General features: G+C 36.6%; 2 protein-coding genes across 3 annotated transcripts; both read right to left on the bottom strand.

The window, feature by feature from the left end:
- Positions 1 to 950: 950 nt before the first annotated feature.
- cnnm2a (cyclin and CBS domain divalent metal cation transport mediator 2a) lies at positions 951 to 16,141 on the bottom strand. Of its 2 annotated transcripts, XM_048205100.1 has the most exons (8): positions 14,243 to 16,138; positions 8,734 to 8,877; positions 7,976 to 8,113; positions 7,687 to 7,856; positions 5,743 to 5,836; positions 5,304 to 5,366; positions 3,676 to 3,854; positions 951 to 1,678 (listed from the first exon to the last, which is right to left on the bottom strand). In XM_048205100.1, the coding sequence occupies exons 1-8, from the start codon at positions 15,693 to 15,695 to the stop codon at positions 1,481 to 1,483; spliced, it is 2,439 nt and encodes an 812-aa protein (XP_048061057.1). In that variant the 5' UTR covers positions 15,696 to 16,138; the 3' UTR covers positions 951 to 1,480. The 2 variants fall into 2 exon arrangements, with proteins under 2 accessions (XP_048061057.1, XP_048061058.1); XM_048205101.1 differs by lacking the exon at positions 5,304 to 5,366 and having other exon boundaries at positions 14,243 to 16,141.
- Positions 16,142 to 19,080: 2,939 nt separating this feature from the next.
- borcs7 (BLOC-1 related complex subunit 7) lies at positions 19,081 to 20,765 on the bottom strand. The gene is made up of 5 exons (XM_048205131.1): positions 20,573 to 20,765; positions 20,272 to 20,334; positions 20,123 to 20,166; positions 19,796 to 19,816; positions 19,081 to 19,710 (listed from the first exon to the last, which is right to left on the bottom strand). The coding sequence occupies exons 1-5, from the start codon at positions 20,702 to 20,704 to the stop codon at positions 19,659 to 19,661; spliced, it is 312 nt and encodes a 103-aa protein (XP_048061088.1). The 5' UTR covers positions 20,705 to 20,765; the 3' UTR covers positions 19,081 to 19,658.
- Positions 20,766 to 22,680: the final 1,915 nt, after the last annotated feature.

Genomic DNA, 22,680 nt, shown 5'->3' with positions numbered 1-22,680 from the left:
GACAGAAGCGTCTCGGGAGGTTCTGATTAAAAAAAAAAAAAATCAGCGGATAAAAACATCAGCCAGAGAATCGTTCCCCTTTGTGTCAAGAGCGTTAGTGTAATCTTGTCATAATAAAACCAAAATAAATACATTAATGCTGAATTATTTTCCTTTTTCATCTGTTTTAAAATCGATAAATCATTACAAGTACCTCTTTTACAATCCCATGGCAGAGTCCTACATGAATAGCTAAAAATAATAAAAGTAAGATAAAAGATCAAATATGGAATCTGAAGATGAGATATAAGTTACAGTGTAAGTTCCTGAAATAGTCCTTTACGTGTTTTTTGAGGTCCTAAATGCAGCTTGAAACTATCTGAAGAAAGGTAGTTGTGACGTACAAAATGTTTCTTTTAAAAATGAAGAGTTACATGATTACAACAAAAGCACTGAAAATCAAAAACGTATCGTTAATAAGTGGTCCGACGTACATAAAAATGGAACCAGTCATGAGACGTATACTCTATTCACCTTAAAATAGGTGACGCTGTACCTCAGCGCAATCAGGATTGACGTAAAAAAATCTCTCTCTCACTCTATATATATATATATATATATATATATATATACTGTATATATAGATGAAAAAGGCCCTCATATGTAAACACATCTGATTTCTTTGTACTGCGAATGCTGTACGTAGCACATATGCACGTGACGTGGATTAACCTGGGCAGAAGAAATCACTGAAATCGTTGGTGTCATTTGGCACAGTCCAGGCAAATGCTGTTTTGCCTGCTAATGCGTGTCGTATCCGAGGCTGCCATTTTGTAACAAATTCTCTTGAAGGACCCACAGTTATTCTGCCTGTTATTTGCTGTCCTTGCCAAATGTCTTTGGTCATGAGACGTCTCAGTTCTGCTGACAGACCGAGATGCATCCTGGTTTTTTTTTCCGAAAAGCTTAGCGTTATTGATCTCCGTTGAGTGTTTCCAAGCCTCCTGGTCGCTGATATCTCATCTGTGGCTGCATCTGCTCAGGCTTCCTGGGTCGAATGGAAGATTTGGGAGAGCTCCGTGTTGCCCGGGCCCTCGGGGGCCTCTAGATCTCCTTTGTTGACAGTAACCGAGCGCTGTCTAAAGGCACCATTATTTCTTTGTCCTTCTAGTATCGTGTCTGGTCGAGGTGTGGTGTGGGTCGTCACCTTGCTCCTTCTAAGTGAAGTGTGTATTTCAAGTGTGTTTGTCCTCAAGCGAGAATGATTTTGTGGTCCCTGACTGATCCGCTGCCTACAAAAGGTGTTAAGGTCATTAGTGCATGCATTGTGTGGGATATGCGGCCCTTCACATTGTAGTCTTTGCGTATGTTCCCCTTTGAAATCGACCGTGATGAGAGGACTCGTTATGTCAAATTGAAGCTGCCCAGTGTAGGAGAAGGCCTCTCGGGAAAGGCTAATGGAGCCGAGTGCTCTCACGCCATCTCTCTCCGCTGAGGGTGGTTAAATAGCCCCGTCGTTGTGGGCAGTGTGGTTGGGTTTATGTGCGTTGGTGGTCAAAAGAGTGGCCGACTCGTCCAGTGGTCCATCCTGATGCTCGGTGAAGGTCAACTCGATCTTGGTGAACTCGCTGTCCGTGGACTGAGGCGTCTTGTCCATGCGAGACGCCATCAGGGCGTTCTGATATTGCTGGCGGGTCACCTGACAGAGGGGGAATAAGAATTAATGAGCTATAATTATTCTGGTCTATTCTGGACATTTTGTGATGCAGCACTGCTAATATCTGTAATTATTAACATTTGGTTGTATTTTATTTTTTTTTTTTCATAGTTTGCTTTGAATTGAAGCATTATGGAAATTCAAATGGATATCTTCAGATTCATATTTTTAGAGCCAAATGAATTTCAAATGCACTAAAACATGGAAGTCAGAAGTTGGTCCAGTTGTTTTTTTTTTGTTTTGTTTTTTGGTAAAATGTATTTATTTCTTTTTTTATATCTGAGTAAGTTAATATGTTTATTAAAAAAATAAAATGGATAACCATTTTTAACACATCTGCCAAATTTAATTTTGTTATTGTTTCATTCAGCTTTTTAAAGATGGCAATCATCAGATTCATCTTTTTATTTTTAATTGTTTTATTTTAATGAAATTATTTGATTCTATTGACGGTGAAAAATAAAAACTAAACCTGCTTATTCTCTCATATTCTCTCATTCTTTGTGAAATATGTTCAGAAATCTTTCAGTGGTGACTTTTTCCTCATTGCATTTAGCTTGCTCAAACTATAAAACTGCTTTGGATGGATATTTATTGTAAAAAATATGTAATAATATGTAAATAATATGTTACTAAAATAATGTCAATTTAGGCATATGTATGTCTTCAAGGGTTAGTTCACCCAAAAATCCCGTAAGACATTCGTTCATCTTCGGAACACAAATTAAGATATTTTAGTTGAAATCCTATGGCTCCGTGAGGCCTGCATAGCCAGCAATGACATTTCCTCTCTCAAGATCCATAAAGGTACTAAAAACATATTTAAATCGGTTCATGTGAGTACAGTGGTTCAATATTAATATTATAAAGCGATGAGAATATTTTTGGAGCACCAAAAAATACAAAATAACAACTTATTTAGTGATGGCCGATTTCGAAACACTGCTTCAGGAAGATTCGAGCATAAATGAATCAGTGTATCGAATCATGATTCAGATCGCGTGTCAAACTGCCAACGTGACTTTGGCGCTCCAAACAGCAGATTCGATACACTGATTCATAACACAAATTTTCTCTACATAAGCAGACTTTTATTAAATAGCCTACACAGAAAAATAAATGTCTATACACGCTCATCCAGCCTAGGGTGAAATCATTATGCTTATCTGCACATAATATGGTTTATTATAAGATGTGTATAGAATTTGATCTTTTAATAATAAGTGTTTTTCACGTTAAGCGTTTTAGAATGTCCAGTTTTCTTGAGTAGGCCTACATCGTGCAAATTGTACTGTTTTTTTCTTCTAAAAAGACCCAGCCGCTTGAAAATTCTTTTTAAAGTTTGTATGCTACTTATTATTCAGTTATAATTAGCTAAAGCGGTATTTCTTTGTTATTGAAAGAAAGCCTAAAATATAGGCCTAGCTTGACCAAGTGATCTAACTCTGTCATGTCCTCTACAATCAGTATGCAATAAATATGACTGATCGAATGCGTGTTTATTTTTGACATTTTATTTTGACTTTTTTCTTGAAATGTAACAAGTTTTTTCACTAAACACAACGACTTTATTCTCCAAAATTAGTGAGTTTATTGTCGACATTTTATTTCGGCTTTTTTTCCTCAAAATTTAACGAGTTTTTTCCTCGAAACACTGCTTTATTATCAAAATTTAATTATTTTATTCTCAACGTATTTCAACTTTTAATCTCGAGATGGTGATATTTTTTTATTATTGTCTGGCCATAATCCTCTCCGTACTTTGGATACAAGCTTCTGCTAAATATAAAAATATAATACGACTATCAGTTTTAGGCATAATAATACACAACTGTGGTCAGACAATTTACAAGGCACAAAGTGTCCCAAACTTCAGTTGAGGTTCTAGAAGGCTTGAGGAATTTTAAGCAATTCTATGCATTCCAGATAAACTAGTTTGAGTTCAGAAGAGCCATATAAATTCTCAGCAGCATTCAAACCTTGATGTAAAGCAGGTCAGAGGCAGCTCTCACAGAATAGTCCGGCACATAGACCTGCAGGAAGGAGTTGAGCTGGTTGTTGCTGCTGCCCAGTGTGGGAGTGACCGCCTCCATCCGGTCACTCCTGTTCAGGGAGTCTGAGTGGTTGAGTCCGAACGGTCGTGGAGGTGACTTATTTTCTGTATAGCAAATAAAGGGTGACATGCAGGTCAGTGGTCAGCTGCTGTGATGTAAACAAACCAAACAAAAGATGCTTGTCTGATGTTCCATTCATTTTGGATGCCCTGTATCTTCTCATGAACCGTGCTGTGGAATGTTTTTGTGTTTACACACAAAAGCTGAGCTTCATTTATTTACAATCCATATTTGCAATGTAGCAGCCATTTGATCTTCCTCTGCTAGAAACCCAGTGAGGATTTGCTTAAATAGCCTAATAAATCCACTTAAATAAGGCACAACAAACATAAGCCCATGGCTTCTAGCAGTCTTTTGTCACTAACTTTTGTTCTGCTGATAAAACAATGGATAGAATTCATTGCATGTTTGCACATTTTTAAACTTTGTCAGAAAGTGACATAATTAAGATTAGAACATCTGCTTAACTCACACGTAATGAAGAGTTTTTAATCAAAATAAGATTAGGTTCTCCACTTCTTAAAGAAAAAGTTCAAAGGGTGTCTGTGGGGAAGCAGTACAACAGTCATTACACTGGAATGTATATAATCCCAGGGTCAGATGTCTAACCGTGTGGATTTTTTCAAATTAAGAGAAATATATTAAATATAAAAATGAGTGAACAAATTACATAAATAGATGCATGAACAAAAGTTTGGGGGTGGAAAGACTTTGCTCACAAAGGCTGCATTTATTTAATAAAAAATGCAGTAAAATAGTAATATTGTGAAATATTATTACAATTTAAAATAACTGTTTTTTATTTTAATATATTTTAAAATGTAAATTATTCCTGATGGTAAAGCTGAATTTTGTGTCACGTGTCACGTGATCCTTCAGAAATACTTCTAATAGGCTGATTTGGTGCTCAAGAAAAATGTATTATTATCAATGTTGAAAACAGTTGAGCTGCTTAAAATTTCTGTGGAAACCGTGATACCCTTTTTTCAGGATTCTTTGATTAATAGAAAATTCAAAAGAACAGCATTTTTTTTTAAACAGAAATCTTTTGTAACATTCAAAATGTCTTTACTGTCACAAGTTTAAAAATTACCCTAAACCTTTAAATGGTAGTGTATATGGATAAAGTTAATGAAAGCTATTTGTAAAACAGTTTTGATATTTGCAATTTTGCAAAGAAATTTGTCTCAATTGATCTTTTGGACGAATAAAATAAAGAAAACAACAGAAATCTGAAAACTAAAGAGCAAACAACAGAACAGACACCATCAGAAGGTGAATGCTTGTATAAATACACATAAAAAAATGTGTTTTTATGAGCCATTTGCTTATTGGCCTACATTATCATTATCAGACCATTAACATTCACTTTCTCTGTAAAAGATAATGAGGATCTTGAACAGTGAAAACTCATGATGCACCATTCAAATATTCTGATGTGAAAAAGATGATTCAGAGGAAGGAGTAAAACGGAGAAGAAACTAATGTGGTACCTGGAGATCCTGCCAGCGATTCTGCCCTGCTCACCACGAAGGTTCGAGACAAGGAGAGAGGAACTGGAGAGCAGGAGAATGAAAAGAGAGAGCGAGGGAAAGACAGAAGAAAATCACGGGGAGGAAAACATGATTTACACAGAATTCCATCAAGAATCAAGTGAGTAATCATTTGCATAGTGTGCATTTGCATAATTTGATTGATTAAAGAAAGCCAGGAGCATGTATTCCTCATGCTCAAAGAAATCCCATAATAAATGCGATAGAAAAGAACTTCATGCATGATTTGGTAGAAAGAGTTATATGAAATAAAGATATCAGCCATACGAAAGTGTGTAAAAACTTCTCTTTCTTTCATGACCAAAGATCATATAGTTTCATTAAAGTCCTGACATCTAGAGAGGTATGTGCAATAAGTGAGACTATCCATTGTTCAGACCTGGTGAGGAGGTTAGAGCCAGCACTCCATAATACGAGAAGGCGCCAGCTTCAAACTTCATCCCCTCCTTTCCAGCCTCAACCTCCACCTTCCCCTGTGGCAACAGAGATACATGTTTTTGAATAGTGGTTGAATATAAATAGTTCATTTTAGTTCATTTTCAAACTTTCCAGAAAAGTTCAGTCTTGCTGGTAAACACCTTCGAACTATCATTAATCTGTGGTGATTATCAAAGTCCCTTTAAAATAAGTCATTTCACTCGGCGGCCATCTTTGAAACGCCTCTCAGGCATCCTGGGCATCATGCAGCTCCTATCTCTTTGAATGGGGAAACATCAAATTCTCCAAAACTGTTCGCCAACCTTACGATTAAATTTCATATTTGAAATCACCAATGAAATCTGACAACAACTGTCTCATAAATGTTTTTTCCAAACTCTCGAATCATGACAAAAAAAATTATTTTTCAGGCTGGATCAAGCCAATGCGCATGCGCAAACCCAAATGCGCGTCTCTTGCGCTTCATTTCGGAGGCTCGCGTCTGACTGTTTCTATAGAAACCAGTGCTTCTAACGGCCGCTGCAGTGACGCGATGACTTTACCAGTCGGCGATTGGTTCTTATTTAGAAGGTGGGACTTATTCCGCCATATTGCGCGTTACACTGTCTCCCATTCAAAACAATACGAGTGATATGTCTTGTGTAATTCTATAGTCTTTTTTGTGATTATGTAACAGGTAGGGGTATTAGCACCTTCTTCGATGTGGAAATCTTCTCTGGTTTATTTCTTCTGTTCAGTCTGTCAAGGTCAGACTACCATGAGCGAAAACATGGATACACCAGAGAGCCCCAAAGTGCTTTTTCTGAGGCTAGCATATTTTTCCAATTGTTTTAAATGGGAGTGCCATAAAGAGGCGCTGAGCATCTATTTCAGGCTGTTTTTTACCAGTAGCTGTTGAAGAATGTTCAACTTTGCGTAAAATGCAGCACTCATCAGTGTCACTTTTTACCCAGCCATCCAATCACAGTGGAGGAGGGGCGGGACAAATATAACACCGACCAACCGCCACATTCTGCTTGTACAATGTCAACAGATGACAACAAGAAGCATAATAATAATAAAGCAAAGCAATTTAAAACAAGAGCCAGAGCAAATACTTTACACTATATTGACATTTTTATATAGAAACAGTACAGAAACAAACTATCTGTGAAATTAGATACTAGTAACACTTCCGCGGATATTCCATATCATAGTAAGCGAAGAGTCTCAACTGAAGAAAAAAAAAAAAAAAAAAACGCTGTCTCAAGCGCTCACAGATATGCGTTTTCAGCAGAGCACCTAGTGTTTTCATCTGGCTAAAAATGCTTTGGTGGACACATGACCTTATAGTAGAAAATGAAGTTGTAATTTTAAGTGAAAGAGACATTGACTGTTTTTTTCATGTTTAATACTGTAAAGCTGCTTGCTTTTAAACAATCTATTGTATAAAGTGCTATATAAATAGACGTGACGTGACTTTACTGGAGTGCCGAATTGCAGAGCTCATGCAAACACATCCATGTTGCTATCAGATGCTTTCTTAACTACTGTTTTCTCACCACTGTGATTTTTGTTGTTTTTGTTTTTGAAAGCAAAGCACATATTTACATATTCATCTAAACGCCGCTCTCAGCAGTGTCAGGATGTTCACTAACAGTATACCGCTGGTTACGTATTTCGAACTCGAAGAACGAAAAAGAACATTGCTGTGAGTATATCAGGACCTTTAGAAGGCCATCAACCCTTTGCAAGCCTTTGGTAGGCAGCTCACTATAGGTTCAAGATTCAAGATTTCAATCCTCCAAAGGCCATGACATTGTTCATAGCTCAAGGTCTGCAAAGGTTGTGACCTTTCGCTCAATCGGAACTCATAACATTGAGATACAGCTGAGAATGTTCTGACCTGCAAGATGAGGATGAAGTAGTCCACAGGCTTGTTGCGGTGAAAGAGGTAGTGCTCTGACATTTTCTTGTTCTTGTCATCATATTTGAGCTCCTGGATGACGTTAGGATGTTTCAGCAAGCGCAGGAGGATTTTCTCTGACATTTGAGCTGCACTAAAGGACTCCACCTCTGGGGGAAGAAGAAAAAACAGGGTTTAACAATGCTTTATGAGTTTGTGGGATTTTTTCTTATTATTTTTATGATTATGAATGCAGAGACACATGTAGTTACATGCTGGACATCAGTACCAGTTGCCAGGAAACGCAGTGTAGCCAAAAGAAGCTGCGGAGATATTTTCACCCTCAACTCGTTATCTGTGGGTTTGAAAGCAGAGAAATCCTGTTTCTTATCCCTGTGAGCTATCTTCTTTTTCGTCTTGTTGTCAGCTGTCATTGGGAATAACAAAAGGACATGGTTAGAAGGTTTACCTGCATTGTAATATGTAAATAAATGAGAAAGTTAGAGCACAGCACCAGTAACACCAAGGTTATGGGTTTCAATTCCCAGGAAGCGGATGTAATGATAATATGTATAGGAGTCAATGACATTAAAGAAAGGTAAAATCTTTTAAAATATCTAGTTTAAAACAGAAACAGTGTTTATATTGATGTTGATTCATCTGGTTTTGAATACATTTTATTCCATTTTCAAGTAAAGGTTCAATGTCATGTGGTGCAACCATCAAGTAAAAAGTAATGTTAATATTTTAACACACACAAACAAAGCAAATGTTGTTGTTGTTTTTACAATAATCATAAATGATTAACAAATATTAGGTTTTAGGGAGTCACAACTTCTTTTGTGATAAAAAAAAGTCAAATTATCAGATATTTTAAGAGACTTTTTGATATTTGACCCTGACATTTTTTACTTTATTCCCAGCTAAAAAAATATATCAAAATTAATTTTAAAAATGCATGCTCATCAAAGCATTTTAAAATTTTAATTTAATGAGCGTTATTGAAAAAAAAGTGTCTGCTTGGTTTGTAAAAAAAACGTTACTCACTGTATAAGTCTGTCTCATCAAGAATCTCAGATTTGATAATTTCCTCAATGACGTCCTCTAGCGTGACGATGCCCAGAACTTCATAGAATGGGTCACCCTCTCCTTCATTATTCACTCTTTGGACAATGGCCAGATGGGATTTACCTGCCAGGGCAAAAACAAAATACAGTTACACTATGAGGTTATGAGGTATCTCTCTTCAGACCATATCAAACATGGTGGTCCCCCTGAACCCTCTACAACCATAAATGCACTAAAACCCATAGAATCTCAGTTCTGTTGGTTTATGATTAAAATATGCCACACATGCTTACCAAAATCTATGAGAGAGTTATTATTTGACAATTGTGACTATTCAAACAAGAGGTTCTTGGAGTCAGACAAGGATCTGTCGCGTTTTCTTAGCAAATCTCTCATGGTTCCACATCTGTTTTCCCAGGACCTCCTCGATAAGCTGCTTAAAAAATTCCTGCCCAGCACTGTCAACCGAAATGTTAAAGAAAATTCTTTTCCTGTTTCTCAGCTAGTGATCATTTAAAAGGAATTTTCCGGAGCCAGAGCTAATATTAGATCTGAAATGAAGTTTCCATTCCACTTGGGCGATGCTCTCACCGGCGTGACAGTGTAGCAATCCATTATGTAGGGTGTCTGTATAAAACTTTTCCATAAATATCAGTGTATACCAGCAAAAGAAAAAAAAAAAAAAAAAAAAAGGAAAGAAAAAGGTTTCTTTAAAAAGTACCGGGTGGCAGAGAGACCCGAGTTAATGACTGACCGATCTCGGTCCGATCTTGTTCAGGCCTGTTGGAATCAGTAAGCACCAACACTTGCCTGAGGAAATGTAGGCTTATTTCCATTTAAAAACCAGCATGACTTTTAAAACAAAATAATCTTATTTTGTAAATAAAAAACTGTTTAACAGCCCCTCTTTGTTACAGTCTAAACTGAGTTGGTTTTCAGAGGACGCCCACATCTCTCACCCCTGATCTATCTGATCTTAGGAGAGTTTTAGACAGTCACTCCTCAACACACACATGAAGCAAATAAGACACAATAAATGATCTTTCATCAGTTCAGTACAGTTACAGCCAACTGAGAACACAAGTAGGTCCTATATCCAAAGAATCTAGAGAAGAAGAGCCATTGTTTAGAGTTTCCAAGAAATGCCCACACAGTGTCACAGAGGCTTTAACAGCAAATAATAGGAAGTCTAACTATTTCATTTTTGACCATTTTGAGAGTGTATTCAAATGGCATAATGTTCTTTCACCTTTATAGTTTTTAATGAGCTCTGACTGTTGCACTTGTGTTCTGAATTATGCTGACAAAATTTTGGCGTTGATAAAATTTTATTATGTTTTTGAACATAAACATCTCTTATGCTCACCAAGGCTGCATTTATTTGATCAAAATACAGCAAAAACAGTAATATTGAGAAATATATATATATCTGTTTTCTATTTGAATATAATTTTAATTGATTCCTGTGATGGCAAAGCTGCATTTTCAGCAGTCATTACTCCAGTCTTCAGTGTCACATGATCCTTCTGAGATGTTGATACAATTCTACCATAGTTCCCAGTCCCAAGGCATAAGAATATGACCTCTTACATGTGAGAATAATAAGACACTTCCTTTCTAAGCTTGAGACATGGCTGTCGAACATAAAACATTCTTTCCCAAAAAATAAATAAAGAAAAACCTCTAAGATGAATTGATGGAGTGCTTAAACATTTTGGATCAAGTAAACAACTTGATGGCTCCAAATGAACACATGGTTTCTTGACAACACATACAGACAAATTTTGTACATTCCCACCTTATTTATGGAATGAGGTTTCTCCTTAGATATTTTCCATAGTGGAATTTCCCTATAAATAGTTGGTGGGACTGTGGGTGGCACGTCTGTGATGCTTCACTGGAACATCTTACAAATATCACAGGCACTTATCAAGGCAATGTTCCTTTTTATATAGTCCTTTTTTAAACAGTACAATGACTGTGAATGTAGGTTCCCAAGGAAAAGACTTACGTCAGTCTTAATAATATTTCACCCCGGAAATGGACATTTCAGCACAGTAAATTCAACCCCAGTGCTTCTCCTTAACTATGACTCACAGCAACATAATTTGTATAACAGTGCGTGCAAGGTTATTTCAAACATAAAATCTGATCAACATTTGCTTACTCAATAATGAAGAATCTCCTCAGACCTCCTCAGAAGTTAAGTCTAATGTCTAATGACAAGACTGAACACTTCAGTGCTCATAAACATGTTAATAAACACTAAACTGTTTTATATATATCTATCACTTAATCTATACCAGAGAGACTTCTGAAGACAAAAATGCTCATTTAACTGAGATAATTACCTGAGAATCTAAAATAACATTAATAAAATGTGTCCGACAGAATAGGAGATTTGTAGAAGAATGCATTTGTAAAATGGCAAAAGATGAAAAAAAAGAATATAAATTAAAAATGAAATTTAATTTTGCTTAATTTTAATAATCTATTATTTTTTTAATAATTAATTTTTTACACTAGTCTTCAGTGTAACATGATCCTCCAGATATCATTCTAATATGCTGATTATTATGAACATTTCAAATATTCAATGTTGAAAACAGCTGTGTTGCTTAATATTTTTGTGGAAACCATGAAACATTTTTTCAGGATTCTTTGATGAATAGAAAGTTCAAAAGAACAGCATTTATTTGATCTTAATGTGTCCTTGCTGAAAATTCTTAATTTCTTTTAATAATAATAAAAATATCATACTGGCTTTTGAATGGTAGTTTATATTATTCAACATGTAATATATTTTATCAAATAATATTCATAATATAATATATAATAAATGTTTAAATATATAGACTAGTTGGTGGTCCAGTCGTTTTTCCTCCCATGGAACTTTTCCTGCATCGGTTTACCGCTCAGTTGTAACTGTAACAACAATGCATAAATCTTAAAAGAGCCTTTACTGGAAACTAGTGGCTTCATCTTGTTTACAACACGATTTATGTTTTAATCTGCCAAATGTGTGTTGTATTGTCAACATAAACATCAATTAACCCTGTGAATTCCTGACCCTGCTTACAGGATTACACATTCCAACATCACAACATTTTGAACGCAAATACCTCTCATTCCTGAGAAGAGTCATTTTATAAGACTTAGAGCAAAAAAAGCCACAAACAAAGCTGTTTACATAACAAACAACAACCTGAAATCAAGCAATAAAGCGCATCAGTGTGCAAAATGCTACAACAGCCAGATATAAATAGCCTGGAAATTAAAATATTTAACAAACAGCTACAGTACAGATGCGTAAGATCCAAGAGGAACCTAGAATGCGGATAGAAATAATACATATGGATATAGAGCATCAGAATCCAGCAGCTTCATGGTCACTTGCCCTTTGACAATCAGGTGACAACATGCTTTCGCCATAACAGCATATCATTACTTTTGTGTTGAGTAAACATGGTTTGAAAGCTATGTCGAGTCACAACAAAGAAATGGAGAGAAAGGCTTACGCGGGTGATACGGAGTCCTTTACATAGGAGATGTGGGGGCTTCTAAGACAGGCTTTGTTGATGGACTCAAGCTCCACACTGTACTACACATACCTCAATTGTTGCCCAAATCTGTTTAAGTCCATTTCCTGTTCAGCCACAATTTGTGGAATGTCAGGCCACGGTCCTACTATGGTCTGTGTCCACAACTGGGTGACAGCATGTTTAAATATTACACCATCGAACGGCACTTACATTGAAATTTGAACTTACATTGAGACAACTGATTAAACCTATTAAGACTTTTTCTGTCATAGAATAATTAGCTGGTTTAGACGTCATGTTCTGATTGCTTGGGGTAATGAGTGAAAATCACAAGCTAGAGTGATTACTCAGTGCATGCTGAAGGAATGATTCCCTGAACAGCAATCGTAAAACAGCTTTATGAGATGACTGTGTTGTAAAATGAAAGCTTAGGCCTGATCAGACTACAGTCTTTTCATGAACTCCAAAGATCAATGTTAAATCGGAGTCAGAGACAGCTTAGGAAGTTTAATTAACTCCTCTTGAACCATCTTCATTGAATCCCACAGATCATCTCATCAACAGGTCCCATCTTCAAATACTGTTGCTGAGCAATGAAATCTAACACTTCCAATAGCTCTCTGTTTTGTGTTACTTTAGAGCAATGGTTAAAACCTTTACAAACCCAGGGGCCCTCAAAGCATCATAATAACTGTCATTAAGAAATTATCTAGCATTACCACATTATAAAATGCTTAACAAAGATTTGGTTAGGAAGTTAGAAATTAGGGTATTTAGTTTAGGGTCCAATTCTCACTATGAACTAGTTGCTTATTAACATGCATATTACTAGGATACTGGCTGTTTATTAGTACTTTTAAAGCAGATATTAATGCCTTAATCTCCATGATCATATTCTACATCCCTTAATCCTACCCAATACCTAAACTTAACTATCTTACTAACTATTTATAGAGTTTATTGAGGAAAAAGTCATAGTTAATAGTCAGTTAACAGAGAGAATTGGACCCTAAACTAAAGTGTGACCAAATTAGTTAGTTAGAAATATTATGAACATGATTTTGAAATGTGTTAATTAATATTAATTTATTTTTTAAAGTGAAAAGAGGTTCATACCGGTCACCCTAGCACAGTTGGCCAAATATCTTAAAGACTTTATGTGATTATATGTAAAATATATATATGTTACCGGCAATGTGTGAAAAGCAGGTATTGTATAGAATCCTAGGGAATATATAGAATGCATGAAGTTTGTAGGCAAAGTATGAAATGTCTGGTTTTTGTGATTATGTTGCATACCTTTCCTAGGCATTCTATACTATTAGCTAGGTATTATACAGAATGACAAGCCAGCTGGCCCTTTGGCATTGTATTGAATGCCTATAGGAAATGTGTGAAATATAACCCATTTCATATTTTGTCTACAAACTTCAGGCATTTTATACAATGCTGGATTTCACAGATTGGCGGCAACATATACACTGATCAGTGGTAACAAAGCAATAAATATTAATGGTAGGATTCTTTTTTCAATGGTTTTCTCAACCATCTCACACTGTTGTGATTTCTATTTCCTAGAGACTCTAACATGTAATCTAACTTTAGTGGTAACTGAAAGTTTGAAAATGCTGTTCAAATGTAAATTTACTCATAAAAAAAGAATACATGCTTTTATTATAATATAGATTAATTCAACATGTATTTAAAGATGTAGCTTAAAAATAAAACAATGCAATTATATACACAGCCTTACCTTTTATAAACTCCTCGAACATAATTTATTATATAGCTGAATTCTTTAACAATTAAATTAAGGGTGTAGCTTTTAAAAAAAACAAAACAAAAAAAAACAATGCAATTGTATACAACTTTACTTTTTTAACTCCTATAGCATAATTGTGTTATTATACAGCTGCATTATTTATTTATTTTTTAAACAACTTTACCTTTTTTAAACTCCTCGAGCATGGCATCCAGCTTTGTATCATTGAAGACAAAATGCAGAGGGTGGCTGTAGAACTTGGTGATGGTTTTCAAAGGCGTGCAGTCATCTGGATCCACAAAGGCCAGGTCCTTGACAAACAGCAGGTCCACGATATGACACCTCTCGCCCTCATATACAGGTATGCGCGTGTAGCCACTCTCCATGATCTCAGACATGGTGTTGAAGTCCAGGATGGCATCACCCGCAATCATGAAGCAGTCTCGCAAAGGCGTCATGACATCCTCCACGGTTTTAGTCCTGAGCTCCAAAGCACCCTGGATGATGTTGAGCTCCTCTTTCACCAGGTCGTTATACGGATCGGTCACCCTGAGCATCTCCAGCAGCTTTTCCCTGTTGTACACAGTGCCAATCTCCTGCCCCAGCACGTGGTCCAGGAGTTTACTGACGGGATAGGATGCAGGGAAAGTGAGGATCATGAAAAATTTAGTCAGGAATATTGTGTTTGCGCCCACGGCGAGCCCATGCCTGGAGCAGATGGCTTGTGGCACTATTTCTCCGAATATAACGATACCTATAGTGGACACCACCACAGCGATCAGCCCCGATCCTGCGATGTCATCGAGCAGAATGGTCAAAGTGGTATTGACCAGAACATTTCCTAAGAGCAAAGAGCACAGAAGGTAGTTTCCTTGGCTTCGGACTGGCTCGATTTTCTTCGCGTAATTCTTCTCCTTCTCAGTCCCGCAGTTTTGGACAATCCGGAGCTCCATGGGATCCAGCGCCATCAGTCCCAGATTCAGCCCGCTGAACATGCCGGACAAACACAACAACATGGCAATAAAAATAACCTGCAGCCAGAAAGGCAGCAGGAACTTTTTCTCCTCCACCACGAGCACTTTCGTGTCATGCCCGTCGTGATAGATCCAGGTGTTCTCGGACCACGAGTCCTGAGCGCCAGGTGTTGTGGTGGCGATGCACAGGTAATACAATTTACTCTTCTCTGTTTTTCGCAGAGGCTTCACCTCTAATTCAATAATACCAGACGTCTTTCTGTTTACCTCAACGTTAGGAAGGATGATGATATCGGAGGATCGGATGCCGCAGGGATGCGAGGCAGGTGCGTCTCCGGGGCTCTGGCTCTCCGCAGGTGCGCTGCTGCTGCTGTGTTCCGTGAAGGCGAGTTTGGACCACGTCTCGTTGTTTATGTTTTGCCCATAGACCCTTAACCTGACACGAGATCTCTCGCTGACGCGCAAAATGCCTCCGTCCATAAACGACACCTCGTCGGTGTCCTCGAGCCGGAGGCCAATGATGACAGTCTCTTCTGGCGCGTCTTTGCCATCAACGCTACTGATCAGACAACTGCTGACAATTAAGAATATAACAGTCAATGATCTAGCCCGGTTCAGCGCCGCCATATTAGAAGTGGGCACTGCGGTCCATTGCTCTGCCATGTTGACAATGGGCAGACTTTAGTCAATGAATGTAGGATGCCACGGTCAGAGGGAATCCGCGTCCGCCTTCATCCTCTCTATAGCCGTCCTGACATCAAGCAACAAGGCCGGCATTACTCACCGCGTATCGCTGCCTCTCTGCACCACGATGACACACCAGCACGCTCTATGTGAACTGCTGTGAGTACAGATACCTAATGACGGACGTTCGTTTTGGCCAATCCGGTAGCGTATGCAAATTGAGCTCGTGCGCATCCAATGATATCGCGCGAGATGTCGGCGGAGAGGCGTTACTATCGGCCTTAAACCCGGTAGTGGGTGTTTCCAAAGGCCAATCAGCGGGTAAAATGAGCAGTACCTAAAAGGTGGGAGTGGTCGCCGGCGGCCAACGGTATCTTACCATTGAAACTACTGGCCACTACATTGCACTATTCCATTGAAATTTCGAGGTTAATTCTGAAAAAAGACAACAACAGCAACAAACAAAAACAGTATGACTGTTTCAGTAGGGTAAATCATAGCCCACATGAGGAAATGTACAATAAAATAACGGAACGGAATAAAAATATTTGCTTTCTGTTTGCTTGTAAGCGCGTGTGCGTCTCTGACAGATAAACAAACTCGCGACGCCTTCTTCATGTATTACAGCACATCCCACAAGACGTCAGGAAAGTCTGTTTTTGATTCCCGCACAGAACCACTCAATTCAACAATAACAATAACAAAAGTGTTTGATGTTTTAAGAAAATAAAAAAAGATAATCATTTTTTTAATTGCCTTTATTCTGTCACATTTTTAAAGGCTTTAAATTGGATATGACCAAACAATATATTTTACATAATAGCTATATTTAGAACTATATGATAAAAACAAATTAAATCCCTTATTTTAAACATTTTAAGTATTTTAATAAGTTTATTCAAAAAATGAAAATAGCACAAAAATCTTTGCAATCTCAAGATGTATATGGAAACCCTTTCAAATATGACAAAACTGAACCAGTAAACTGAACTAAAACAGTAAAAATGTAAAACTGCTAAATGTATAGGCCTACTCATTACGTTTGAGATCTTAACCAAAAATTGGTGCACCAAAATGTTATGATATTTCCATCAAGAGGTGCATCAGTTTTTGGTCAAGATCTTGTATTGACAATGCAAGAGTCAAGCGCTCTGTAAAGTCTCCTCCAGCACATCCCAAAGATCTTCAGTGTCTCAGAGGTGCCAGTTCATGTGTGAAAATGATACTTCATGCTTCTCCCAAACCGTTCTTTCACAATTTGAGCCTGATGAATCTTGACATTGTCATTCTGGAATATGGCCATGATGTGTCTTCCCACATGATTGGTTAAGAAATGAAAAACTACACACTCCTGTTACTGTTACCAAAGATATAACATGCTAGGAAAATAATAATAATCACTTCAATAATAATGATCCAGTCATTAACTCATAAGCATTTGCCTATTACAATCCAAACAGCAGCAACTTTTTTTTTTTTTTGGCTTTATATAGACAATACAATATTAAAAAATGATATCATAACCTATTGCCTTCATTTATAATAGGGTCATTGCATCAATGTAATCACTAAAGCCTGCAAACCTGTAATCTTCCTATTTATTTGCTCTACAGGTCCTTCTCAAAAAATTAGCATATTGTGGTAAAAGTTCATTATTTTCCATAATGTAATGATAAAAATTAAACTTTCATATATTTTAGATTCATTGCACACCAACTGAAATATTTCAGGTCTTTTATTGTTTTAATACTGATGATTTTGGCATACAGCTCATGAAAACCCAAAAAAAAAATCTCAAAAAAATTCGCATATTTCATCCGACCAATAAAAGAAAAGTGTTTTTAATACAAAAAAAAAAAGTCAACCTTCAAATAATTATGTTCAGTTATGCACTCAATACTTGGTCGGGAATCCTTTTGCAGAAATGACTGCTTCAATGCGGCGTGGCATGGAGGCAATCAGCCTGTGGCACTGCTGAGGTGTTATGGAGGCCCAGGATGCTTCGATAGCGGCCTTAAGCTAATCCAGAGTGTTGGGTCTTGCGTCTCTCAACTTTCTCTTCACAATATCCCACAGATTCTCTATGGGGTTCAGGTCAGGAGAGTTGGCAGGCCAATTGAGCACAGTAATACCATGGTCAGTAAACCATTTACCAGTGGTTTTGGCACTGTGAGCAGGTGCCAGGTCGTGCTGAAAAACGAAATCTTCATCTCCATAAAGCTTTTCAGCAGATGGAAGCATGGAGTGCTCCAAAATCTCCTGATAGCTAGCTGCATTGACCCTGCCCTTGATAAAACACAGTGGACCAACAGCTGACATGGCACCCCAGACCATCACTGACTGTGGGTACTTGACACTGGACTTCAGGCATTTTGGCATTTCCTTCTCCCCAGTCTTCCTCCAGACTCTGGCACCTTGATTTCCGAATGACATGCAAAACTGAGCAACAGTCCAGTGCTGCTTCTCTGTAGCCCAGGTCAGGCGCTTCTGCCGCTGTTTCTGGTTCAAAAGTGGCTTGACCTGGGGAATGCGGCACCTGTAGCCCATTTCCTGCACACGCCTGTGCACGGTGGCTCTGGATGTTTCTACTCCAGACTCAGTCCACTGCTTCCGCAGGTCCCCCAAGGTCTGGAATCAGTCCTTCTCCACAATCTTCCTCAGGGTCCGGTCACCTCTTCTCGTTGTGCAGCGTTTTTTGCCACACTTTTTCCTTCCTACAGACTTCCCACTGAGGTGCCTTGATACAGCACTCTGGGAACAGCCTATTCGTTCAGAAATTACCCTCTCGCTTGAGGGTGTCAATGATGGCCTTCTGGACAGCAGTCAGGTCGGCAGTCTTACCCATGATTGCGTTTTTGAGTAATGAACCAGGCTGGGAGTTTTTAAAAGCCTCAGGAATCTTTTGCAGGTGTTTAGAGTTAATTAGACGATTCAGATGATTAGGTTAATAGCTCGTTTAGAGAACCTTTTCATGATATGCTAATTTTTTGAGATTTTGGGTTTTCATGAGCTGTATGCCAAAATCATCAGTATTAAAACAATAAAAAACCTGAAATATTTCAGTTGGTGTGCAATGAATCTAAAATATATGAAAGTTAAATTTTTATCATTACATTATGGAAAATAATGAACTTTTATCACAATATGCTAATTTTTTGAGAAGGACCTGTATGGTAATGTGTTTGGCTGCTGTTTTACCTATAGAGGGAGCCAAACCCCTAACAAAAACACTTACTGACGACTAATCGACTTGATGCTTTTTCAAAATCAGTATCACTTGAATATAAATTAGTCAAACTGGGCAATGTAAAATGTGCAAGAGGATGTTGCATATTTGAAGGGCACAACACCACTACAACATTGCTTAGCTCTGTAAATTCTTCTAGATAGCTTTATTATACAGTACATGAATGTCAACAAAGGACACATTTTATCCATTTGCCATAGTTTTCCACATACATTTAATAAAGTTGCTCCAAGCTTACACACAAAAAATAATTAGCAAAATGTGCAGAAACAATTATTTGTGCCATTTTATACAAATATATTCAAGTTTAGCACAAACAACATAATAAGACCATAAACCAAGACATAAATAAAAGAAAATACAATTTGTACAGCTGGTGTACAATGAATGCAAGATCTAAAAGTCTAAAAGCAAATGTTCTTACACAAATTTATGCTTAAAAAGATGAGACAAAAACAGTTCATATTGTTTTGACATTGCACTATCATTTCAAAAAGACAAAAATCAATACTGGACTCATAGAAAAGCCTTCACTTAAAGGTCTTATTCATGATTTGCATGAGGAGGAGGATGACCTTTGCATTTTCACTTTTCTGCATCTGCAGTCACAAATAATGATGTGATCTACTGTTAAAAAAAATTAAATGAAAAACTAGAGTAAGCTATATCCACAGTGTGACGTCAGAAGAGCTCCATTATTTCATCAAGTGTCTCAGCTGGTCCTGCAGGTTTTTGGAGTGCTCTACACTGTGAAAGACATTAAAGATGAAGAGTTATTGAAAGCATTTTTTTTTTTTGTATACATTTTAATAATGTAAATATTATGACTTACTTCTTTTGAATGGCCTCTTGCCTGGATTTAAAAGGTAAAGAAATATATTAGACAGACTATCTCTTTTATTTAGGAATTCATTTTGGGACTTACAAAAAGACCAAAAAGATTTTTTTAAAAATCAAATCCTATCTTTTGTTTTGTAACGAAATTTATACAGAGGCATTTGCTTACTCCTTTTATACAACTAATTCAATTATTTTATGCATTTACAGCCTTAGGATCTAAAGGTGTTTAAAATCACGAGAAACAAGAGTGAGTGTCCAAACATATGACTGGTAGTGTACAAGATGTTAAGGATAAATACAGTAGGCTACTCATACTTACTGATATTGTAAGTGGGTCGTTATTATAGACATTTTCCGTAGACTCTGTAAGAATAAAGATAATTGGAGAAGTTAAACCTGCTTTATTAAAGATGAAACAGGCTTACGACTATTATTAATAAAAAATAATTATGCGTTTATATCACTTACATCTTCAGAATGCAGAATGGCATCTTCTTGAATTACCATATTTCTCGCTGCCTGACTGAGGAGCTGTAAAGTAGACCAATGTATATATTTTATTTTATCAATTGCATTTATACGGAGTCTTGCCAGATGTCTAGACAGCATGTCTGGACATCATATGATACCCAATATTTAGGCCTATGCTATTCAAAAATGCAGTCTAGGCAGCGTAATAAGTTTTGAGGCTCCTCTCTGGTGTTTATTGCTATAAGAAGGAAACCGTTACACAAACAACATCGCGTTAGAAAACGTTTCGTATATTTACTTCTTGGCTCCGGGATCCTTTCAACACTTGCCGGGTCAGAGCGATCACATCTCCACTGCAAGAAGTCACTTTATCAGACAATAAACCTTTAACAGATTGGCCGAAACGCGACTGTGTCTCGGAGGAAGCCATCACTGTTTACTACGGCACCAGCAGAGGGACAATTTAAAATGTGAACGCGTATGACACAGTCTTGATGAGAGGATAAGGAAGGTTCAAGTTAGGCTACTGTGAAAAATATATCTAAAAAGAAAGCTCTTCAGATTCAGTCAAGTAAAGTCAAGTTCAGTCACAGTTTATTTGGCACATTTAATTTTGTATTCTGAAACCCATAAAATATAAACAATAAGGCCTATTTAATTTTACTGGAGTTAGGAAAATACAAATTATTCATTCATATATTAGATTTATAAACCAACAATTATATATTTGATCTATTTTTGTTTTAGTTTTTAACTAAATGTATTTTTGTTTTTAACTAAAATAGTTATTCATTATGTCTATGTGATTTTAATGTTTATTTAATGTTATTGGCTAATGTTTTTATGTAATTATTTCTAGAAAATAGCAAAAACCACACAAAACAAGCGTAATATGTGGAAAAATTTAAAACCCTTTATGCAATTAACAGAAAAAAAGACATCTTCAAGACAAGTTCATTTAAAGTTTAGTTTGATCTATGTTAGTGATCATCATTTTTTAAGGTTAAGCACCTCTTCCTCTGACCATATATTGAAAAAGTCAATTAAAAAAAGATGTTCAAGTCCAATTTTATATTGTAGAAAGTGGCATTTATCAAATCCACAGTATTAAATAATGCAGACGTAATTGCTGGCAATCAAATGCTATTTCTGCAAACTCCTTCCTGACTTTTTCAAAATCAGTATCACTTGAATATAAATTAGTCAAACTGGGCAATGTAAAATGTGCAAGAGGATGTTGCAGATTTGAAGGGCACAACACCACTACAACAATGCTTAGCTCTGTAAATTCTTCTAGTTAGCTTTATTATACAGTACATGAATGTCATATTTTGAATGAAAACTGGTGTTTTTGCATAGACCAAATAAAGATAAAACTAAAATGGCATATTCTTAAATGAGGGATTATTATTGTGTGAGAAAGCACTCAATGTTGCTTTGAGTGATTTCTATGGACATTCCACATAAATCAATGTAAAGACTATTTTGTATATATTAGGTTATAAGACTATCCTTTTGAAAAACACATCTTAGTAACGATTAAATCCAGACTTGCTTTTACACAAGCTCTTGGCAGGTTGCAAGGCTACATAACTATAGACCTTGGTTACTGATAAGTTGAACTATGGGAGGTACAAAACATTCTTTCCAGTTCAAGGTCTTCCACGATTCGGAGTATGAATGGGCAGATGTGCAAATTGCAAGACTGTTTAGCAAGCACTTAAAATGAATTTGTATTTATTAAAGCTGTTGATATTGCATAACTACATTTTTCTCAACATTTTCAAATGTTTTAATTATTTTCTTGAATTATTTATTAAAAAGTTATATAACTGTCAACATATTATACATGCAATTGTTACAATACAATACGTTACAATTTTGAAATCAGTATCTTTGATCCTGTTACATTTTGACTGAAATGTAAAAAATATATGCAGAATTCTTGACACAAGAATTGCAAAAGTCAAAACTTTGTTGAAATAGGTAGTTATGCTTAAGGCCTCGCTCTAGGTCTAGGACATCCATCTGCTTGCTCTTGCAGAGGAGCTGCTGATATCTGGGATAAATCTTATCATTTCCCCTGTGTTGGACTTTCAACAAAGGACACATTTTATCCATTTGCCATAGTTTTCCACATACATTTAATAAAGTTGCTCCAAGCTTACAAACACACACAAAATAATTAGCAAAATGTGCAGAAACAGTTATTTGTGCCATTTTATACAAATATATTCAAGTTTAGCACAAACAACATAATAACACCATAAACCAAGACATAAAGAAAATACAATTTGTACAGGTGGTGTACAATGAATGCAAGATCTAAAAGTCTAAAAGCAAATGTTCTTACACAAATTTATGCTTAGAAAGACAAGACAAAAACAGTCCATATTGTTTTGACGT

The sequence above is a fragment of the Megalobrama amblycephala genome, linkage group LG10 (assembly GCF_018812025.1).
Source record: "Megalobrama amblycephala isolate DHTTF-2021 linkage group LG10, ASM1881202v1, whole genome shotgun sequence".
Taxonomy (NCBI): domain Eukaryota; kingdom Metazoa; phylum Chordata; class Actinopteri; order Cypriniformes; family Xenocyprididae; genus Megalobrama; species Megalobrama amblycephala.
This window is presented reverse-complemented; position numbering and strand designations above follow the sequence as displayed.